The 21,914-nt window shown below is 54.2% G+C and overlaps 4 protein-coding genes across 4 annotated transcripts; 1 reads left to right on the forward strand and 3 right to left on the reverse strand.

Moving 5' to 3' along the window:
* Positions 1-450: 450 nt before the first annotated feature.
* J4E90_009357 (uncharacterized protein) lies at positions 451-1,866 on the reverse strand (the record flags this gene model as incomplete). The annotated part of the gene is made up of 2 exons (XM_051438876.1): positions 451-1,619; positions 1,671-1,866. 2 exons carry the CDS (start codon positions 1,864-1,866, stop codon positions 451-453), a joined length of 1,365 nt encoding a protein of 454 aa, XP_051287539.1.
* A 430-nt stretch (positions 1,867-2,296) lies between these two features.
* Positions 2,297-3,263, reverse strand: J4E90_009358 (uncharacterized protein; the record flags this gene model as incomplete). Its single annotated transcript, XM_051438877.1, has 2 exons — positions 2,297-3,005; positions 3,121-3,263. 2 exons carry the CDS (start codon positions 3,261-3,263, stop codon positions 2,297-2,299), a joined length of 852 nt encoding a protein of 283 aa, XP_051287540.1.
* Positions 3,264-14,414: 11,151 nt separating this feature from the next.
* On the reverse strand, positions 14,415-17,881 carry J4E90_009359 (uncharacterized protein; the record flags this gene model as incomplete). Its single annotated transcript, XM_051438878.1, has 2 exons — positions 14,415-17,846; positions 17,873-17,881. 2 exons carry the CDS (start codon positions 17,879-17,881, stop codon positions 14,415-14,417), a joined length of 3,441 nt encoding a protein of 1,146 aa, XP_051287541.1.
* Positions 17,882-18,965: 1,084 nt separating this feature from the next.
* Positions 18,966-20,050, forward strand: J4E90_009360 (uncharacterized protein; the record flags this gene model as incomplete). Its single annotated transcript, XM_051438879.1, has 2 exons — positions 18,966-19,968; positions 20,019-20,050. 2 exons carry the CDS (start codon positions 18,966-18,968, stop codon positions 20,048-20,050), a joined length of 1,035 nt encoding a protein of 344 aa, XP_051287542.1.
* Positions 20,051-21,914: the final 1,864 nt, after the last annotated feature.

The following is a 21,914-nucleotide window of genomic DNA, read 5'->3' on the forward strand; positions in this document are numbered from 1 at the left end:
TGGGCGGCAGAGGTACCATGACCATGTAGCGAACGAGGCAATTGTGCAATTTTGTTGTAAAGCAAAAATGAGCGCAAAACCACACAAGGAGAGAGTGCTCGTAGAGAACAAACCCAATAAGAAGGTATGCTCTTGAAAAGTGTAGTCGACCCCGGTCAAGTCGTTAGATGTAGCGACAGCTCTGGGTTGACTGTGAGTGGAAGGATGTGGGACATGATGCTCCGTTGGACCAGTTGCTAAGACCTGCGCTCATTTTTTGCTCAGCGTTGACATGATGTGATGTAGACTAAGGGGCCGCGAGGTCACCGTACTGTCCAGTACCTGTCCTATCCTGCTCAAAGCCCCTTGTGTACTGATGGCTCATGTCTTGATCGTGTTCAACGTTCCGTTCGATGGCGGCGTTGTGAATTTCGACTACTGCGTTGCTACTGACGCTCATCTTTCGGTTTGCTAGTTGGGCTCCCATAGCTTTCGCCGTCCACCGCCGCGAACTGGGCCCACTTTGGGGGCAGGGCGAGAGAAAGAGTCTGGATCGAGAGGCGCACTCGGATCATGTCGAGGAGCTGGTGGAGCTCGGAAGACTGGGCCTGGAGGAACGTATGCGCCGCGCGATGCAAAGTTACCACGGCCCCGGAAGGCTGGTCCACCGCGACCGCGGGGCGCCGCATGAGCTCCACGTCCACCGCGAGGGGACTGTTGCTGGTTTGTGCGAGCAAAATCGTTCGGGTCGAAGACGTGTTGGTTGCCGGTAGTGGCGGCAGGGCCTCGAGGGGCGCGCTTGAAAAGTACCTCGTCCTCGTCATCGGAGATGTCTTCGGGCTTAGTCTCGTTTACGTTCGTGTGGATGGGGCTGGACTTGGGTCGCTCTGCGGCTTTGGGTGCGATTGGAGAGGCGCTCATAGCAGCGGTCGCTTCGACCTCTAGCTTGTGGATGGTCAGATGGTTCTTGTATTCGCGGTCTTCACGCGCAACAGCATCTCGGAGCTGCTCAAGGCGTTTAGCACGGATGCCGAACTTCTGAGCGATGGCCTGCTTGGCAGAATCATTGGTGAGGAGGATGAAGGACTCCAGGGCCGCATCTGGATTGCCCTCCTTGTTGATGCGCCACAAGATGTGATTGAAGAGGGGCTGGAGATAGACAGGCACGGAGCCTTTGGTCGTCTTGTCAGCGCGAGCCATGTCGGTACTGCTGCGTGCGGTACGGTCGGGAGACGCTCTGAGTAGCGTGGCTGCCTTGTCTGTGTGTGGGGTGGCGTCGACAGGCCCGGACGCCGTGCTCGAACGCGAACCAGGCGACTCGGGAGTCTTGGACACGTTCTCGAAGCTGTGGGTAGAGCTGATGGATGTGCCATCGGACATGTCGAGGGCGTTGAAGGAGCTTTCGAGATCCTCGTGGTAGTCGTCCTCGTCCGACTCGCTATCCTCCATGGAGAGCAATGTGTCGGGTAGCAGGAAGTGCTCCACCTCTCCCCACGTCGTGTAGGCTTCGTCGACGCCTTCGAGCTGGACACGGCTCGCGGCTTCATTGGACGTGACTTCGTCGAGCCACTTGACGGCTTCGCGGGCGTCGGCGTGGATGCGCTCAGTGCCGTTCTTGAGGCGGTGGAGCTGGGTAAGGGCTTGTTGTGCGTTAGTCAAGGGGACAGGGAAGCTGCGATGCTATGGCCTACTGTGCAGCGGGACATAAAGACGTATAGCGTCCTGGGCGATCCACTTGCGGATGCCATCGCGGGTGCTCTTCTTGACGCCGGCGATCAGAGCGGTATCGTCGACGATGCAGTTGAATACCTTGCGCTTCGGTGGCTCGGGGGCGCGCGTGGCGGCCTCGGGCTTGCCAGGCCGCGAGGGGCAGGTACTGCGACGCATGATAATCGCCGATGTGGCTCGCAGCCGCGGGTAGTGAGGGTGTAGTAGCGATCGGCTATGGCGGTGCGCGGATGGGAGTAGTAGGCAGCTTGGTTGGTGAACCACGGTTCCGGCTGGAGCAGGGCTAAGTGCGGGTTTGTTGTTGGGCGCCAGTACGTGCCATGGGTGTCGACGCAGGATTTCAGGGTGTGCGCATTAGATTTGCGCTGGCCAGTCGAAGCGCGGGAGCGAGGTCATCAGTCTTGGGCATGGTGCAGAAGACCATAGTCGTTGGTGTCACTGTCACCGACACGGGCGTGTGAAGTTCGGGCCTGCATCACCGCACCATGATGCCCACGCCAAGTGGGGTGCGCCGCGCCACCCACCCAGCCACACCGGAACAACTGCACAGGAATGATATCTTACATTTCATTCGCCTTGGTAGTCTGACTCAGTAACTTTCTACCTCCCTGGCACTGCTCATGTCTGGCATCCAGCCCTTGGGACGCTCGTTTCCACGCACAGTCAAACCATAGAGACCCTTCTCTACCTTGTCCACGCACTCGCGCATCACGGGCATCTTCTTCGTCTCCAACTCTGCTGCAAACTTGGACCCTCCCGGTGCGTCGAACATCTCGAGCTGCAGCCGGATCGCCCTCAGGTCATCCAAGACAGTCCGCGGCTTCTGGCTTTCATTCGCAGCTGATGCTTCCTCGTCGATGTCCATCTTGTCGCCAGCATCGTCTTGGCCATTACCTTGCTTCAGCCTCTTGTTCGCCTCTGCTTGCTTGCCAGACGGAAGTTTGCCGTTTGTCGCCATGCTCGTGACAGAGAAGCGCATCAGCTCGCCAGTCATATCGCAGACACCGAGAACGTAGTCTTCTGGCGTAAAGGAGATAGGTCCAGCTTCGCCGCTCATAGCAGCGATACGGGCCTTGGCTTCATTGTACGAGATCAGTGATTGTGTTTCAAGGTAATGCTGGAAGCTAAGCGCTTCCATGAACTCTTGATTGCCGCCCGTGATGTTGTGCGAGTAGCGGTAGGCATTCAGGCCTTGAAGGTCGGCGGCGATGTTCTTGTAGCGATCTTCAATCGTCTCCCAGTACTCCGCATTCTTCTTGGTGACCCATGGTGGTACTGCTTGGCCAACAGCGCGGACCCTTGTCAGGTCAGTGTGTGTTTGGTAAGGCCATCATGAAGACCTACCTCTGGAGAGTGAAGATGCTGCACAGTTGTTAGCAATCGGCCACAAGAACCTCGAACATTGCCTAGTACATCTTCTTGCTCGACGCGGTGATGTCACGCGACGCCTTGATGATTCTCTCTCGTCGATCATGGTGTTCATCCAGCTCTGCGCGGAAGCCTTCAAACATCGACACAAAGGGCGATGGAGATTGCTCTGGCTTCTCGTCCGCCATTGCTGCGTCTCTCGGTCGTTTGAGGCCCATGAATCTGCGTGGATGGTGAGCTTATACTCAACGTCAGGCAAACGCTGGGATTGTCCGCTAGTGCACGTCCTCACGTGGACGCTATCGCGTTTACGGACTAAGGCGCTTTCGGTTGGCCTCACTCCTGGAGAGTCCATCCTGTAGGGTTTCATCAACACACCACCCAGCGAGATCAGCTCCGATCCTCCTATCATCGGGCTCGCTTTTTTCAGCGTCTTGTCTGGTCAACTTGGCTTTTGTAATGCCGGAGACAACATGGCTCTTTCCTTTTTCTTTCGCAGTCCACCACTGGTCTTCACAACGTCAATCGTCCTAAGAGTTGTCTTCCTGTTATACGGACTCTGGCAGGATGCGAATTCACCTGTGAAATACACCGATATTGACTATTATGTCTTCACGGATGCTGCGCGCTACATCTCGCGCGGCCAGTCCCCTTACGCACGGGACACGTATCGTTATACGCCCCTCCTGGCGTGGCTCATCTACCCTACTGTATGGTCTGGGCAATTCTGGTTTTCGTTCGGAAAGGTCCTGTTCGCCATCGGCGATGTCGCTACAGGGTGGATGATGTTTCGTATCTTGAAACAGTACAAGAAGATGAGCAATGAGCGAGCCCTCAAATTTGCCAGCATTTGGCTGCTGAATCCAATGGTGGCCACTATCAGTACAAGAGGTAGCTCCGAGGGACTGCTTGGAGTATTCGTAACTGCATTGCTTTGGGCGGTGTTGGCAAAGCAAAGAGCACTTACTGGGTTCTTGCTCGGGTTCGCAGTGCACTTCAAAATCTACCCGTTCATCTACGCAGCCTCTATTGTCTGGTTCCTCGATGATACGCAAGTCGCAACAAGGGCAGATATCCGACAGCAACCATCGACTTCCTTGCTCGAGAGAACGCGCAACTTTCTCAATCCCATGAGAATATATCTCGCACTCTACAGTCTCCTTGCGTTTGCGAGCTTGAACCTGCTTATGTACAAGGTTTACGGATGGCCATTCCTCGAGCACAGTTACTTTTACCATCTGACTCGTACGGACCACCGCCACAACTTTTCGCCTTATAATACGCTCCTCTACCTGAAATCGTCCCCAACGCCTACGAACTTGGAGCCGTCCACATTATCTTCCGGACTGGAGCGTTTGGCATTCCTTCCGCAACTGCTTCTCAGTGCTTTCTTTATACCACTAGCGCTAGCGAAGAAGGATCTTCCAAACACAATGTTAGCGCAGACGTTTGCCTTCGTTACCTTCAACAAGGTCTGCACAAGCCAGGTAAGCGATACGGTGGATTGTCGGTCTTGCATGAATACTAACTCTGTCGAGTACTTCCTCTGGTACATGATGTTTCTCCCATACTACCTTCCAGATTCGACTCTCCTGCATTCAGCGCCCATTGGGATCACAGCACTTCTGCTCTGGCTTGTGGGCCAAGTTGCCTGGCTCCAGCAGGGCTTTCAACTCGAGTTCAACGGTTGTTCGACCTTTGTTCCCGGACTCTGGGCTTCGAGCATACTCTTTTTCCTCGTCAATGCTGGTATTCTTGGTGTCATCATCTACGACACTGAGCATAAGAAACCAGGGAGAAAGGCTGCCCCAGAGAAAAAATCTTCATAGCCCCATTTTTGCACGTCATCTTTACGCAAACACGCATCAACTCAACCCATATTCGGCTCCATCCACTGTGTAGCTTCCCCTACGGTCGTAGACTTCATGTTTTCCGATGATATCTCTCTATACCAGTCGTGCTTCTAATCACCTCCCTAGAGGTCGCCGTCCCTCATCTGCTGTTTTCTCTTTGCAGTTTTCACACATGCCCATGTCACTGGCAGTCCCCTCTCAATGTAGGGCATGCTAGCCAGTCCATACGAACCGCTATGTCGGTGCCAACCCAGCTGATGCTCGTCAAACTGGCTCAGTAGTTCATCCATCGCTTTGTGTGGTTCCATGTCTTTCACCGCTCCGGCTGTCACCGTTCCAATTGCCAAACTGGACTATCCGACGACTCACGTGTTGTGGAGGCATCTTTTGCGACATTTCTTCTTTTGCGAGTTTTGGACATGGGTTTGTATGTGGACCTCTTGCGTAAAGTGGAGGGTCTCTCGGCAGTCTGGCTCGATGGGCCTGTATCAGACGCAATAGCAGTGTTGTCGGGTTGAATTGAAACATTTTGGCTTGGTGGAGTAGAGTTGGCTAGCACATAACGAACACTGGCAGGGACAGGGTTGGGCGCGAGTTGACGGAGCTTCGGAGACATGCTGGGTTTCTCGCTTCCGGAGTAAGCAGCGGTCGTCGGTCTCCTGCGCCTTTTCTAAGTTCTTCGGCACTGGAGAGTAGCAGGGTGAAAATTAGTGCTGTTAATTTAAATGTTAGTGTTCACGTTAGCTTCTATTAGAGGGGAAGATTAACGCGCGAGAGATAAGAGAGCTGCAGAGACCGACTCCGACTTAATGCAGCTAAGCCGTGCCTTCTGTGAGTGAAGCCGAGAGCTTGTCAGTCTCTTGCATAATATCTGTATGTCTTTAGGATAATTGAGGTTGGTAGGTAAAGTAGTGTCACAAAAGATAGAATAAGAAAGAAGCCATCGTGTCTAGGACAGATACATGTATAGAGCAAACATAATAGTTCTAACTAGAACTAGTATCACACTCTATATGACTTAGAATAGAAGGAAATTAACACATATTAAGCAAAAGACACATGCGCTAAGAATGGGAAATTTATCTTAACGTTAATGGCTATCTGATACATCGTTTAAAAACTTAGTGTAATGTGTCGTACACTTATTGTCTAGGAGCTGCCTAGTCACTTTTCTTTGCACACATACAAGTCAGTAGACACATGCAGTAACGAACGTTGCTTAGATTCGATCTGAGTTTTATATCAGCTTTAGGCTGCAAGTATTCGTCCTCATCCTTATTTACATGCACTGTGCTTATTATGAGTTAAATTCTGAGAAGGAGCTAAGCGCTACTTCGCTATCATCCCATGCCCCATATGATCATTCTTCTCCAGCACATCTTCCACTGTAACCTTGCTCTGCATACCCTTCACCACTATGGCCTCATCTTCTTCCTCCTTGATTTTCTCCTCGCACAAGTCTACGTTCTCACTTTCGATAGCGGTAACACTAGTAACAGTACCCTCACACTCATCCATCTCCTTGATCCCATGGAGAACCTTACGCAAAAGACTACCCGGCGCCACTAGTTCCTGGCTGTAAGAGAAGCGTTCTGGATTCGGGATACCGTAGAGAATGAATTGTAGAACGCCTGTGCGCTCAAAATTTACTACAGCAGAAATCGGAAGGGTCCTGTCGCTCATGAGTGAAAAGGTTGTACTAGCTTTTGGTCGAAGCCATGACGGGAGGGAGTATGGCCATGGTTTGAAGGCTACTTCCTCCACACCCTCCTCTTTCTCTCTCTTACTATCCTTCATAGTCTCCTTCATGTCATTTTTTTGAGACGTGGATTCCAACACTGTAGGCATTGTCGTTACCATCCCGCTGCATAGCGGAAAAGAAGGGGGACGCGTTGAGCACGGGTCGAAGTTGAGTAGGTGACTATGAAGCCGAAACCTTCTTCGGTTTCAGCGTTTGAAGCCTCGACAGCGTCGAGAGTATTTGGACGGAGACTGTCGAATCGCGAAGTGGGTTGGGCGCTAGGTGTTATGCGTTGACGCATGATTCGTACAGAGAATATCTTGCGGAACATTGTGGCGTTCTAATTGAATGATTTCCGTCTGCTATTTCTAGAGGTTCTCGTATGGGTGGTTTATCGGAGTTGAGTAGAATGACTGATGAAAAGAGGAGTGAGTTGTACCGTTAGAAAGACCAAGTGTCGGCGGAAAAGGCTCCATCGGTAGTGGGCGAAGGGGATTCCAATGCTCTTGGTATAGACGACGTCGCACACAATACTCGCATAGCGTTGTCCAGACACGAGTGAAAAGTTTGAGGTAGGTATGCGTTGACAGTGTTTGGGCGCCGCTAGTGTTTGCCTCTCTAAAACCCGGCCAGATCGCGAAGTTCGAAACGTTCGAGATGGTGTGTTGCAGCTTTTACGTCTTTGTCGCTTGAGCAAATGTTTGTGTCTGGATTGGTAATATTCTGCTCTTCTCTCACTGTCAGAGGTGGGCCCCTAAGGATCACGGTACAGAGATCTTGGTGTTGGCAACGAGTTTGACTCCCCATGAGGTCCGAACCGTGGAAGAAATTGGATACGTTGTCTTGCCGAGCAGATAGTGAATTAAATCGATGTTGTAAGGGATGTGTAGTGCGGAACTGGCGCTGCACTGCGCTAGGTAAAAAGGTTTATCTACTATTACCCACAATTTACAGAAGTAGAAACAAAGCTGGACGAAAAAAGAAGATGAAGACCGAGACTGTCCAATGTATACCAGGAAAAACGATGAGGGTATCCGAATTTCGCTCAAAACGCGTAGATCAACCAAGATGCAATGACGTGAGATATTCACAGAAGGAAATGTGCGACCCTATCACTTCGCGTCGAATATATTAACGGGGGGAATTAGCGCGAATGAACCAAATTTGGGATGATCACAAGGAAAAAGGGCGAGCTAAAGACTGGAGCTCAGTCACCATCCCACATGGGAGGTACCCACTCCTGTCCAGGATAACTAGTCGCCTTCATAGTGGGCTCGTCATCTTCCACGGCAGGCAGCTCAAATACCTGTCTGCTATTGCTGTGACTCCCACGTCTCTCCCAGGTTGAAGCTCCTCCGGTAGTGCTGCCGCCAATGCTTCTCAGGCTGCCAACCTGCCCGCCACCAGACGCGCTGCGCTCAAGCTCTCTTGCTCTTGCTCTTGCAGCCTCGCGTTCCTGCCTATCGCGTTCATGTCTCTCGCGCTTCTCCTTTTCGCGCTGGACACGTTCCATGTGGGCGAGATTCTCTTGCTGTAGGAGCTGGCGACGTAACGACTCCGCACCCATGTCTGGTGATGTGCGTTGAGGTGAAGCAGCCATTGAGGCGGGTTGTGGATGCTGCAGGATACCAATCGAGGGTTGACGTGGACGAGAATCTGGTTGTCTATCACGCGGTTCACCGTCTAGATCCGTTGTGATATTGAGCGGTCGAAGTCCTTCGGGGCGACTCTTATCTAGACCACTATTAGGCACACCAGGACCGTCATATGATGGTGGGGCTTCATTTTGAGCTTTCACATCATACTGGGATCCATTCCCGTGTGACGAGGCATAGACGTAGTTTGGCGACGATGGGCTATGGGAATGCGGCCGTTGACCCTCAAATGAAAAAGGCTGGGCGTTAGAAAGTCCGGGTCGCATAGGACTATGGGCTATTTTTGGTGGTGGAGGTGGGGCAAATCCGCTTGCAATGAAATTCTGGGGACTATTGATCACCGTGGGGTCGGGAGACATGGGCAGAGGATACGCAGCGGGTGGCGGGGATTGTCCCGGATGTATCGGTGTTGGTTGTACAGGTGTCGCGTCGCGGCGGATAATAGGCTGAAGATTTTGACTTGATCGTGCTGCCTGCGAGGTCACATAGGGCTGCGTGAAACTTCGCGGCAGAATTTCCCTGAATCCACCGCCGTGTGCTTGAGCATGTGGAGGTACAGTATTTAGCGTAGTCTGCTCGGGCGATAAACGAGGCGATGGTGATCCGGCAGCTCTCTCGTCCTGCTGTTGTTGTTGGGCGGTAAAGCGTTCTTGCATGTATTGTCCCTGTCGTGCTCGAACAATGTCTTGTTCGGTTGCTCCCGCTGGGAAGTCGAGATGCCATGGAAGATCCTGCTGATGTACTTCTGATATGCTGCTCATTCTTGGCTTCTGGTACCGTTGGCCACTAGGGGCTGGAGAGTAGCTAGGCATTGCTGGAGAGTTTGATATTGGCGACACGAGGGACATTGTGCTAGCATCCGAGTGCATTCGACCGTTTGGAGGTACTTGTGAGTGTGCAGACACTTGCGGCGACACAGCCTGCATTATTGGCTCCGAAAGCGGACGATTGTGTTGATCCACTGAAAGTTGCACGGGCGCATCCGTCTGACTGAGTGACAACGACTGCTGTTGCCGATCAAGCGGCGATACAAATGCCCCAGATACATGACTATACGCCGCAGGTATTGGAGGTGCGTCATACCTCGGCTCTTGCGTAGGGGACACTGCAGGTGGAGATATCGGCTCATCATCTTGAGAAGCAAAAAGAGGTCTTGAGTCGTGCGCATTGTGGTACGGAAGCTGAGGTTGATAGTCGTTCGGTCGCAACTCTACCAAAGATTGGTGTTGTTGCTGCTGACGCGGTCGTTGCACCCACGCATCGTCGTTCGGCCATGGCCTATTGTGCTCTGGTGCAGATCGCTCCTGTCGTAGTAGTTCCTCCCGTTGTGCTCGCCAGGTATGATGGGCGAGGTGGTCCTGGGATATCTCGGGGTGTGCTTGTTGTTCTAGTTGTTGCTCATATTGATGGTCCCTCTGAACACTCTGCTCGTACTCAGACTGCTGTTTTTCGGGGGGTTGCTGCTGTCGCTCAGCCTGTGGGACCGTATAAACTCCTTGGTGAGCTGTTTGCTGTTGATTACGTTGATCTACCTGTTCCCGCGCGGCTAAAGAAGCTGCGTAGGCTCCACTCCCAGCTGGAGCTGGCTCAGCACGATGATTATAGTATCCTCCAGGAGGTGGATCCGAATCTTGATCTCGCGTGTGTGCAAGAGTGTTCTGGAATGGTGCACTAGAGGGCTGTGCTTCAATCCCAGGATTGGAAGCTTGGGATTGATTAAATTGTAAGCTGCTTTGCCGAGCTTGGTGTTCCATCGCTAGCTGCTTTGTTTTAAGGAATGCAGACGCTTCCTCTGAATGCAAACTAGAGATTGGCTCTCGTGATGACAGAACTTGCTGCGTCTGTTGCTGATACGGCTGAGGTAGCTTTTGAGGATGCATGTTGGGTGCTGGTTGCGATGGCCCAAGCTTTTGACCCAGGGGTGGCCTACTTTGTATGGTATGAGGCGGAAGTTGTCCGGGAGGATAGTATGCTAACCCAGACTGCTGTGGCTTATTCTGCTGATGCTGAGGTACTCTATGAGAGGCGTTGGGAGTAGCTGGAGTAGCGATCGCCTGTATACTCTTCTGTGCCTTCTTTCCTTCTTTTGACATCTTGTATTTCATAGCCGATCCATCACCATTCACACCACCTCGAATGAACAGAGCGCCCAACGCAGAAAATCTCTTCTTCTTGCCAGATTCTGGTCTTTCCGAGTATGATACTTGATGGGCCTGGACTTGAACATTGAATATTGACGGTGGCTGCTGGGATGAAAAGTCGTTGGGAAGGTCGGATGCAATGCGCGCTCTCGAATCGACACGCGGTTCTACCGAATGTACCTGTAACGAAGCCTGCCCAAACTCCGGTGGCTGGCCCATGTTTGGGCGACTATGCGGCAGAAAAGAATGTTGCTGGTCGATAAGCTTTTCTGCCGATGCCTCCCTAGGGCGCATAAATCTGTCCATTACAGAGTGAAGCGGAGTACCAGAACTAGGATCCGGCGGAAGTGGCTTGGACTGGGAGATTATGGCTGTATTGCCAGAGTTGGTCGTATGCTGGAGGTTCGCCTGTGTCTTACCACCAAAGCTCTTGAACATTGATGTAAGCCGAGGTTTCGAAGATGACTTCTCCTGGTTTCTTGATGTTTGCTCGGCAGGTTGAAACGAAGAATTGGCGGGTGGTCTAAACGCGGCAACTTGGTATTGCCCTTGCCTCTGCAACAATTGCTGTTGCAGTTCAAATTGATTTCTCGGTCCATGAGATTCCATCTGCCCTTGTGCGCGATTCGGGTTGCTCTGCGGCCCCGAAATTGCTGGCCTCTCTTGTTCTGCTAGCGGAACCCGACCCGAAGCTTGAGTGGCCTGTGGTAACTGACAGTTAAGATCAGGACTTCCGGAAACTGCTTGCTGGGAAGCTTGATGGCCCGCAGGACGCCAAGAACTGACGGTAATCTGAGTGGTTTTGTTACTGGGATCGATTGACTTTACCGCCTGGAAGATATTCTTGGATGGAGATGGGCCAGATGCAAGCATTGGCTGGTGCCTCGATGCGCTCCGATCCGAGGGCGGTACGACGTTTGCTGGCGGGTTCGGTAAGTACACTGTGTCCATGTGTAGTGATTGCTGGGACTGATTACGATGCTGCATAGCGACAGGGGAAGATTGCGTTGCATTTGCAGATGCGGTCTGGTTGATCTGATCTTGAGGTTTGCCGTCTTGGTCTTCAGGTCCTGAGACGAAGCTCATTGGCCTTTCGGAACTGTATCTTGGGCGATCACCATCGCGAGATGATGGCGCTGTCGCAATACCGGAAGTTGAAGGCTGTGATGGCTGTTGTTGGGTAGTTGCCCCTCGCACCTGGAGATGTCCAAGTCGCAAAGGCTGGCCATGCTCGTCTTGCACATCCTTGACGACTCCGTTATGATCTGCGTAAAGATCAAAACCATCGTCTCCACCATACGACATCAAAATCTCCTCTGGAATCTGTGGTGGGACTGCCGAAGGCTTCACGGTGGACTCTGGCTGCATGCGACGAATTGTTGACGGGGTTGATCTTCCAGTAGATGTTTGAGAGTAAGGGTTGCTTCCCTCGTCAGAAACCATGGCAGATATCTGCGAGAGCATGGATCTTGACCGTTCTGGAGCCGCCGTAGCGCTATTTAAAACCTGCAGTTGCTGTGCTTGGTGCTTGAAGTCCGGAAAGCTGGCCTGGCCATGGGAGTGGCTGTTTGACATGGCGGGACGTGAATGCTCGCTGTACGGTTGTCCAGCCTTGGGTGTCTCCGGACCGTTCTGGGTGGTAATGCGCGGAACCTGCCCGGCGGGCGTGACGAGGTTGCTTTCGTCCCCCATCTCATCGGAAGCGCGCTCAGCCACGCGTGGATCAATGATGCTGTGTCCGCGGCCCCATGATGGACTAAGTGATCCGGAGGCGGTATGCTTTTCAGCGGCGTCGACAACTAAGGAGGGCGGCGCGGAGCGCGTCGAGGTGTCGCTGTCAGCCGCCGCAGCACTGGCCCCCGCAAGGGTATGGCTAAGCGAAGGCTCCTGGTCCCCATGTCTTCGTATCTCCTGCTGGGCTGGGGCTGCAATCGCGCCAACGGCCATTACTCGACTGCCTGCGTCCGCGTCGCGTTCTTCTCCAGATGTTGTCGCGCGGATTTCTGCGCTTCCATCTGCATTCCCGAGATCCCGAGTGCTTGTCGGAAGCTGCAAGTCACTCTTAGCAAACCACACAGGACTGAAAGCGCGTTCCGCATCCGCCTTTTCATCTCTCGACATGCCCTCGTCGTCTTTGACATCAAAAGGCGCCTCGGATACAGGTACACTAGCTTCGAGCGACGATACTCGCCAGACTTTGCCAGTACGAAAGGCATCATCAAGAAGACCGAGAGTAGGCGATTCAACATTAGATGCACGTTCTCCGTGGCGGATCGTTTGTTCTGCGCTGGCGAGCTCGTTGACTGTGTGGTGCTGCGGAACCGAAGCGCTGCCGTAAACAAACGTCTCGTGTCCGATGTCCAGGAACGAGTGTTCTGCAGACTCCCGGGGCCTTTCTTTCGAACTTAGGGTACTGAGAGGATTCATAGACGGCCATTCTATAGCAGCGACATTGTCTGGTGACTGTCGCGCCAGCACAAAGGGTGTGTCTTCATACCTGATGACCCGGGCTCCACGCATTCGGTCATCGCGCTCGACATCCCCCACATCCCCGTCCTTATCTGATGTAGTACTGGCAGATTTGCCCACAGGAGCTAGTACAGGGCTGACACTGTCAGATTCCTGTTTCGCATTCAGTGCTGTCACTGGTGCCAAGCTTCTTCCACGAACAAGCTCCCTGTCGCTGTCTTCATCGCTCACATCCATGTGTCTGTTAGTGTACATAGGCGGCGGTTGCTGGCCATGTCGCAAGGATGTTGGTAATGGATCGTGATTCAACTGTGGCGGTTGATCGTCGTCATCGATGCGATCATCTCTGACCCTCTTTGGCGATTCGTCACTGAACCCGAATTGAAACCCATCGCGTCGGAGATCATCAGATTCTGCTGTAGGTAGGTCTGGTTGGAAAGATCCCTCTGGGGCACGAAGCATTGTCTTATAGTCATTCGCTCTTTCTTGCGCACCAGAGATGTTATTGTCGTCAGCAAAAACTGGGTGATAATCGAGGCTTTTTGGATCTCTCGTAATTGCTGCTGGCATCGAATGTCTGTTGAAAACAACAGGAGGGGTTGAATGCCGAATAACAGATTGCAACATCCGATGGCTGGCACTGTCCTGACTAGACCTACGTCGATAATGCTTGATGGCAACCTCGTTTGGAATGGGTGGAACGGGAGGAACATAGTCTTCAGCGTCCTTGTCCTGATTTGAAAAGGCACTCTTTGCTGGCGACGGCAATATGCCCAAATGCGCCTGCGAAGAGCTTCTTCGCATCGCTGTAGTATTGAAGTACTCGTTGAGAGCAGCCGGTGGAGTGCCGACCCAAGAGTCTGGAGCATGGAAAGAATGCGGCCGACGTTCCCCCATCAGGTAGTGATGGAGCTCGCGGGGAGGCGAGGTCTTAGGTGTCGAGTCAAGGACGGATGGAGTAGTTTTCGGCAGCGCCACACTACTCGGTCTGGTTCTGGAGCGACTGGCACGCCGAAATTGGGACGAGAATGAAAATCGACGCTTCTTCTTCTCTTCGTTCGAGACTTCCTCCTTCTTTTCCTTTTCCGTCATGGAGCGTAGCAGTTGCACTCCTGACGATGCTCTCGATCTTCGTGTAACGAGCTCGGGCTCTTGAGAAGCTTCGCGCGAAGAAGGAGCAGAGTCGGCCCGGTTATACGAGGAGGTCTGAATCACGCATCACATCAGCAAACAACACCGTCGTAAGGAAGCTGAGCCGCCTCAGTCAGACTTGGCATTACGTTGAGATGATTATGAAGCTACAGGCGAGGACTACGATCGTAGATGGCGAAAGAATGAAAACGCCCAAAGCAAGGTCAGAAACGCCACATTCAATGTCCATACGATTACATCCAATCACCCGCTGTAGTCCATGGACCAAGGAAAATGGTAGTCGTGACATACGATGAGAATGCCAAGCAAAGAAAATGGGTAGAAGAGATCATTTATCTACCTTTTCGCGGCCGAAACGGCTCTTGCCTTTCGCAAACAATCCCTTGGCACTGGTCATGCCTTTCCCTCCTAACACATTAGCAGTATGAAGCAAGTCCTTGCCTTTCAATTGCATCTGCTGATTTGCAATTCGTCCGCCAAATCCTGAACCAGATGATGCAGGATTAGTGGGAGAGCCTGAGCTCGCGGGGACTGGTACGCTAGCATTGTTATTTTGGTCGGCGCTCACGTCGTAGCTACTCGAACCACCAAGCTTGCCAAACAGTGCAAGAGAGCCAGTGTGCCTGTGACGTGCCGAGCTTGTAGGCACACGCTGTACTGGGTACGTCTGCGTAGCCAGCTCGGGGTTTGCTTCGAGCGCAGAGCGTAGCCAGTCATTAAGGCCATGATCAACTGTCGCCCAGTACTCGCGTGTCTTGTTGTAGGTGTCAATTCGCTCAGCAGCAGTGTTAAGCGTTGCTATTTCCCGAGCGCCCAGAGGCTTGTCCGTAATTGGCGACTTCGGCGAAGGCTCCTCCTGTACGGCAATGGGTGTTTTCGGCTCGTCGTCAGATGGTACAATTGCGGGATGTTCCGCAGGCTGCTCTATCTGTTGCTTCTCGTTCAAGCTGGATCCTCCGAGTCCCGAAGTCTGCTCATGCTCCGCACTGAAACGTGGTGGGAGATCCACGGCTTCGGGATTGAGCTCTGTGTTGACAACATGAAGTCCCGGGGAGCGTGTTTCTTCTCGAGCAGGGCTAGTTACGGAGCGCGCAGTATCGACGGTTGGAGAAGCAGATCGTTGCGGCATATCACTGCTACTACTAGGGTCAGGTTTAGTGACCGTGAAAGTGTGCTCTGGGCCAAAGTACGAGTCCGGAAGGCCTTCTGACCACTCCTGTCGTTCTTGATCTGCAGCTCGTTCCACAGTGGGAAGGCGACTCTCCGTTGCCTGTGAGGCTTTTGTAGGCTCAACAGCGGCTACACCCTGCGCTTGCTGGTCTGGTGTTTGCGATTGCGGGTTGCTTGCCTCCCAGCTAAATCGATTGAGTATCACAGGCTTGGTCGGTTCTTCCGATTGTGGGAGAAAAGACATGGCTGCATCGGATGGCTGATCTTGAGCATAGCGCTCAGTATCCTGCGAAGATCGACGAGAAGCCCGATCTTCATCTGCCCAGTAGGTATCATACTCACTGGGCAGAATAGAGCTAGCACGATTTGTGCCTGGGCTGGCGGGGTGGAGCGAGGCTTGATTAGACTCGCTGGCCGGCGACGCTGGAGCCTTGAAAGGGCTGAGACTGGCGACAATCTCCTTGCGAAGACGGTCACTTTCCTGGTCTTCAGCAGAAGGGTCAGTACTTAACTGAGGATCAAGACTCGGCCGTTTAGGCTGACTCTTGAAGGGCTGTGAGGGCCTCTCCTTCAAAGGCGGGGGTGGCGGAAATTCTGATTCCGGGGTGTCTTTCGCGGGGGGAGTTGGCGGCACGCTTGAGCCGGAAGTGCCAGTACGATCTAGCTGAAGAGGCCTTGGTAAATAGATATTTCCGTGGTCAGTACGACGTGCTTGCTGCTGTTGAGTCTCGGACGTTTGGTCATCGGCACCCAAGGTTGTGCGGATAGTATTGACCATTGCAGCTCCAGCATCTTTAAGAGCAGCGAGCGGATCCGGATTGTCCGTCTCTGCCGACAATGCCCCGGCAAGTGGCTTCTTATCCGTTGTAGCCGTCAGATCGGATTTGTTGAGCGCACTCGGACCATTGTTCGCGAAACTCAATCGACGGTCTTGCTCGCCCGGATCCGAAGGTGTCATAGCGGTAGTAGCATAAGACTCCCACTGGCCTGGAAGATGGGGACGAAATTCTTTGACAGGACTGCTGGGTTTCGAAGGGCTAGCTTTCGTTGGAGACGCCGCACGTGAATTATCGTTGCTCCGTTCCCACGATTGAACACTGTTCCTCGAGCGATTGGACTGTGTAGAGCCACGTCTCGACGATGCCACCTCTCCAAATTTGCCAGCCAACGCCTGCACACGACCCTTGCTTGGAGACTCTGAGCGATCGCGCGGCAAGCCATCATCGAGAGGGCTTTGCGCGTTATGCGACTCGAGGAAGTTGTTCTGTGATTGAAGCTCTGAAGCGCCCAGTCCGGGTGCGCCATTGTCTGGACCATCCCTGACAGCAGTAGCAATATCAGCCTCGCGAGTAGCATATGCAGGGGATGGACCATTAAGGCCGCCTTCCATTGCGCCCGGAGTTTCGTTGCTTTCCATCGTAACAAGGGCGGAGGAGGGTTCGGGTACGTCTCTGCTCGGTGCTAAGATAGGGGATCGTGCAGGACTGTCACCGCGTGTGGGCGTAGCGAGGCCGCTGCGCGGTAGAGAAGAGTTGGAGAAGTTGCGATTGTGACCTGGGGACGGTTTTCGTGGAACGTGGTGTATGGGCTCGACGATCTTCGCAGAGGTTGGCTGGGTAACGGGCGTCGTGACTTCACTTGGTTCTTCTGCGATGGCGGGTGTGGTGCTTTCTGCTTGATCACGGTTTCTCAGTGCTGAGGCTGCTGAACTGGGCACGCGGCTCATGATTGGGCTGATTCCGGAAGTGCTTCCAGTATTGCTCCTCAGAAGGTCTGAAGTTGAATCGTTGTCATTTGATATGGGCGTTGGCGGAACGGAACGCGATTCGTCAGCGCGAGTAAATGCCTGATCAACAACGGAGCGCAGACCCTTGTCATCCTGTGGTGACGCAAGGGATTGATTTTGCTGGGGTTGTTGTTTGTCGTGCGGGGCTGCTGCATCATAATCAGGCAGATACTCGCTCTTGCGCTCAGCGACGGTTTCCATAGGCTGCAGCGATCGCCCGCCTTCTTGAGCAGAGAGCACGTTGTCCTGTATCGGAGAAGAAAGAGAGTCCAGGCTTGGTCGCGATGATTCCATTGACGCCCGCTCCCGCTCCTCTTGGTGCCGCTTGTAGATGTCGGCTGGTCTGATGAAGGGTAGCGGCTTGTCAGATGCCTGACTGCCATTGCGTGATCGTGGCGAAGTAGACATTGGCATGTCTCCCTGGCCTATGCTACTCTTGCGCGGGGGAAACTGTGTGTTGAGCGGCGGGGTGAAATCGGCAGGGACCTGCGATATGCGAGTCTGGAGAGGCGGGGGCATGGCAGAGTAGCCCTGCTCATGCTCGTGGCCGTGTCCATGTTGGGGTTGCGGTATTGTTGAGGAGAAGGCGCGCTGTTCCTCGCCGTGCTCGAAGGAATTTCTTCGGGGTCGTGGGAGGGGCGCCTGCTGGGAGGGGTCGGTGAAGCTGCGCGATGGTTGCTCCGTCCGCTGGGCATAGTATCGTTGCGCCAGAGGCTGTGGCTGCTCGGGCTCCTGGTTGACGCCGTATTCGTCGTACTCGTCGTAGCCGCCCCAATCGTCGCCGTCGTAGGCGTTCTTCTTCGCCTGGACCCATTTCTTCGTTTTGGCACGGTTGACATTGGTCTTGAACGACACAGGCTGGCCGGCGGAGAAGGGCGACGCGGTCCGATCGCTAACACGAGTCAGTTCAGGACAGCAGGCGACATGCGCGTGCAGAGGTGGTACGTACAGCGGCGACCTGGCTTCCTCTTGCTGGAAGCGGAAGGGGCCAGACATGATGGCGTAGGAGGGTCCGGAGATGGCTAGGATGCACCGCTCTCGCTCTACTAGGGCCGAGCCCAACGCCAGCTATGTCCTGCAGCGCATGCAACCGGGAGACACGAGGGGCAGCCTGCCGAGATGGAGTCTGCGACAACGGTGGGGGCCGGGGGAGCGAGGCAGTGGTGGTGCAGGTGGCCGGAGTGGTGATAGACAGCGTGGCTGGAGCCGGGCGGGAGGGTTGATGAGGGCTCGACCAAGCTTCCGGGGGATACGTCACCTGCCTGCGCGTGCGAAAGGCCCGACGTGATCACGACAACGACGCACTCGACGGGAGCAGCTGGGCAGGCGAGGATGGGCGCAGAGGACGCGGTGGAGGAGTAAGGAGAGCTAGCAATCAACTCCCCTTGACGCAGCTGCTCCGCGCGGTCTGACGGGTCTACGGCCAGTATAGCGCCACTGCTGGTCATCGCCGGCGCCGTCGAGGTGTGGCGCAGGGCGTCCAAGTTTGGCCGACGCGGAACTAACTACGTTTCCCCATTCCCCATTTCGCCCCGACCCTCAACACATTCCGCTTTTCTCTGCCCGACTCGCCAGGAACACGCCGCTTCCGATCCACCGCCGCGCACGACTGCATCCCGCGTCTCTCGTCACTCCTCCAGGCCAAACCCCGCCGCCGCCGCCGCCGCCGCCAGCTCTCGCACGCCCCGTCTACGAACCGCGTGTCGCGCGCCATCACCTCACAATTGCATCTCGCCCGTAGTTGCCTTGAATCCTCGAGCAAACGGGGCCTGAGCAAATCCGCGACTGCACGCGAATCTGCCACCCGCCTCGGCGCAACTTCCACGTCCCCTGTGCATCCGCAGCGCCTGCTGTCCTGCCCACAGGTGGTGCGCCTCCCCTTTTCCGCCCTCGCCCTCCCTCCCACCACAACGAATCGTCAACATGGCTGTGTCGATACAGGACCGCACCGACGAGTTCCGCTCTATTCTTGCACAGGCTCGTCGGCGGCAAGCGCAATCCAAGACGGGCGCGCAACGGCAGTCGCTCCTCACAGCACAAGATAAGACACAAGCAGATGTCAACCCCCGGCGTCAGCGCTCTGAATTTGCGCGCAATGCGGCCGACGTCGCGCGGGGTGTTGCGAGCACCATGCAGAAGCTCGAGCGCCTTTCACAGCTGGCCAAGCGCAAGACGCTGTTTGACGATCGGCCAGTCGAGTTTGACGAGCTCACCTTTGTCATCAAGCAGGACATGACTGCACTGTCAGGCCAGGTGCGGGCACTGCAGCAGATGAACTCGAAGCAACACCCCAAGGCGAAACCCGGTGTGGACCAAGAAGGAGAGCACAACGGCCAAGTCGTCAAGCTGTTGTCCGACAAACTAACCAACGTGGGGACCAACTTCAAGGACGTATTGGAGGTGCGAACAAAGAACATGCAGGCATCGCGATCCCGCACGGAGCAATTCCTGTCAACAGCTGCGCAGCAATCCCACAGCAACCTCGAGCCAGGCCGGACAGATTCTCCACTTTACCAAACACCCCAGCGGGGTCGATCACCAGGAGGCTTCGCCCGGAATACCAATGCAGCGCAGCAAGACCTGCTCTCGCTCGAACCTTCTGGGTCGTCAGCTCTGACGCGAGGCGCACCGCAATCGGACGCACAACTACTGCTCATGGAAGAGGCCCAGCCCCAGAACGCATACATCCAAGAGAGAGGGCGAGCAATTGAGTCGATAGAGTCTACTATTCAAGAACTAGGAGGCATCTTCAGCCAGCTCGCCCAGATGGTGTCCGAACAAGGAGAACAAATCCAGCGCATTGATGCCAACACCGAAGACGTTGTAGACAACGTCGAGGGTGCCCAGCGTGAGCTGATGAAGTACTGGAGCCGCGTGCAAGGCAACAGGTGGCTTGTCGCAAAGATGTTTGGTGTGCTGATGATTTGTACGTATACCCGCACACTCGTACATTGACAACACACTAACAAGTCTTAGTTTTCTTGCTTTGGGTCCTTATCTCTGGGTAGATTTGCGCTTCATGGTTACGGCATTTTCAGGCGTTTCTACCAGCTCGGTCTGGCATCGAACTAGACGAGCAGCCATTGCATACGAGGCTGCGCACTTCTCACATGTATCTATATATATTTCTTTTGTCGCATGTTTCACTTTTGGGCCTGGCTTATGATCACCATTACGTCATATGAGCGAGCCGTTATAAGCTACTATTAATGAATTCAACTCGTCTTTTCACTTACGACATCAGGACGATTTGCTGGGGTGTGGAAGGCTTCCCGGTAGCTCGGTCCATGTCTGTTGTGTACTGTACCATATTTGCTTGCGTGCCTTGGCTGCATATGTACAACATGCGATTTGGTAGTCGCTTAGGACAGTAGAGTAGTGCCCATCACGAAGCTTGCAATACAAATGCGTGTACTCTGGGTCAAATTCGTACACGCAGGTGGAGCATACGCCAACGACCACCACCTGCGTCATCAAGGCGGCCGTGTGATCGACGACTACAGGCTGAAACCAAATTGTACAGTTGTGCGTACCCGACCGCTTCTTATTCTCGATAGCCCCTGCGCAGTATCACCAACGTCGCAACCGAATTATCATTTTCACATGCTCCAGGATGACCCCGACACGGACGGCTACCACCTAGGTGGAACATCAGAACATCGGAAATCATGGCAACTAAGCGGCAATGCCGAAGCTATCCTCCAACCACCTAGTGGGCTCCCGGCACAGTATTCCGGCTACACCACTACGAGTCGTAGATGGAGAACTGACAGGCGCCGAACTATGCACGTCACCGCCATGACAGCCGAAGTGATATCAACGGTACTTAGGTCGTCACTAAGCGGGCCTGATTGGCGGCGCGAAACATGTAAAGTGCGACATGACGAAAAGGACGGCGCAACGTCGGTCGGATAGCCGCGTTCGACGGGCGCGCGCAAACTCATTAGCGGGCCATGGACAGATGTCATATCGGCGTTTGGCGGGTGGGATGGCTTGCAGGCGACATGCTGAATGCAGCATCAGCAGATGATCCACCTGCTGCAGAGTGGGCGTGTGGGCGCCCGTCTTCCATGCTCTAGCGCCCACTCCTTCCATCCGTATGTCAACCACACTTCCAAGGTTCTCACACCGTCGTGCGTCCTCGACACCTGACCCGCCCTCTGTTTGCTGCACCCCTCTGTTAGTCGCCCAAGCTTGTGTGCCGCCCTCCCAACGGTGCCGCCTGTCCTGCGCAAGAAGAGACAACCCTTGCGCCGCTCGCATGTCTTGGTAGCGACCTCTTGACATCAGTCAACAGCCAAGTGCATGCGCGCTCCGGCGCAATGCCTGACCGCATATGGGACGAAACCGTTGCGCTCGGCACGGCTCCCATATTCGACGATGCTATATATCTGGCCGAAGCCTTGGGTCTGCCTATGAATCAGAATGAGGACCATCTCGACGCCGAGGTGGCGCTGCTTGCTCGCGAATCTGGTATCCCCGATCCTTATCGTTTCGTACCCCCGCCAGAAACCATCTCTCGCGCAATCTCGACTATGACGCTGGATAGCGATCAGAGAAGTTCCAGATCAATTCACTCTCAAGAAACGCAGTCAACAAGCTTCACGTCCGCGCCTTCCCGAACTTCCAGAGACCTCATTTTCTCCACTGACGGCTCAACCACAAGAAGGGTACCTCCAGCACGCTCACAGATTACGTCACCTGTTGAGAAGTCTCGAGACTTTGTTGACCGTCCCGAATCTGATTTCCAGTCAAGACAATCATCGACACTGTCCATCACACCTTCCGCCATCTCCAGCTCAGCCTCGTCACAGCAAGCGCAACCAAGGAAGAAACGGGGCTCCGTCATTTTCTCCATGTTCAGAAGGGATT

This window comes from Alternaria incomplexa, assembly GCF_024043165.1.
Source record: "Alternaria incomplexa strain BMP 0042 chromosome Unknown scaffold_15, whole genome shotgun sequence".
In the NCBI taxonomy this organism is placed as follows: domain Eukaryota; kingdom Fungi; phylum Ascomycota; class Dothideomycetes; order Pleosporales; family Pleosporaceae; genus Alternaria; species Alternaria incomplexa.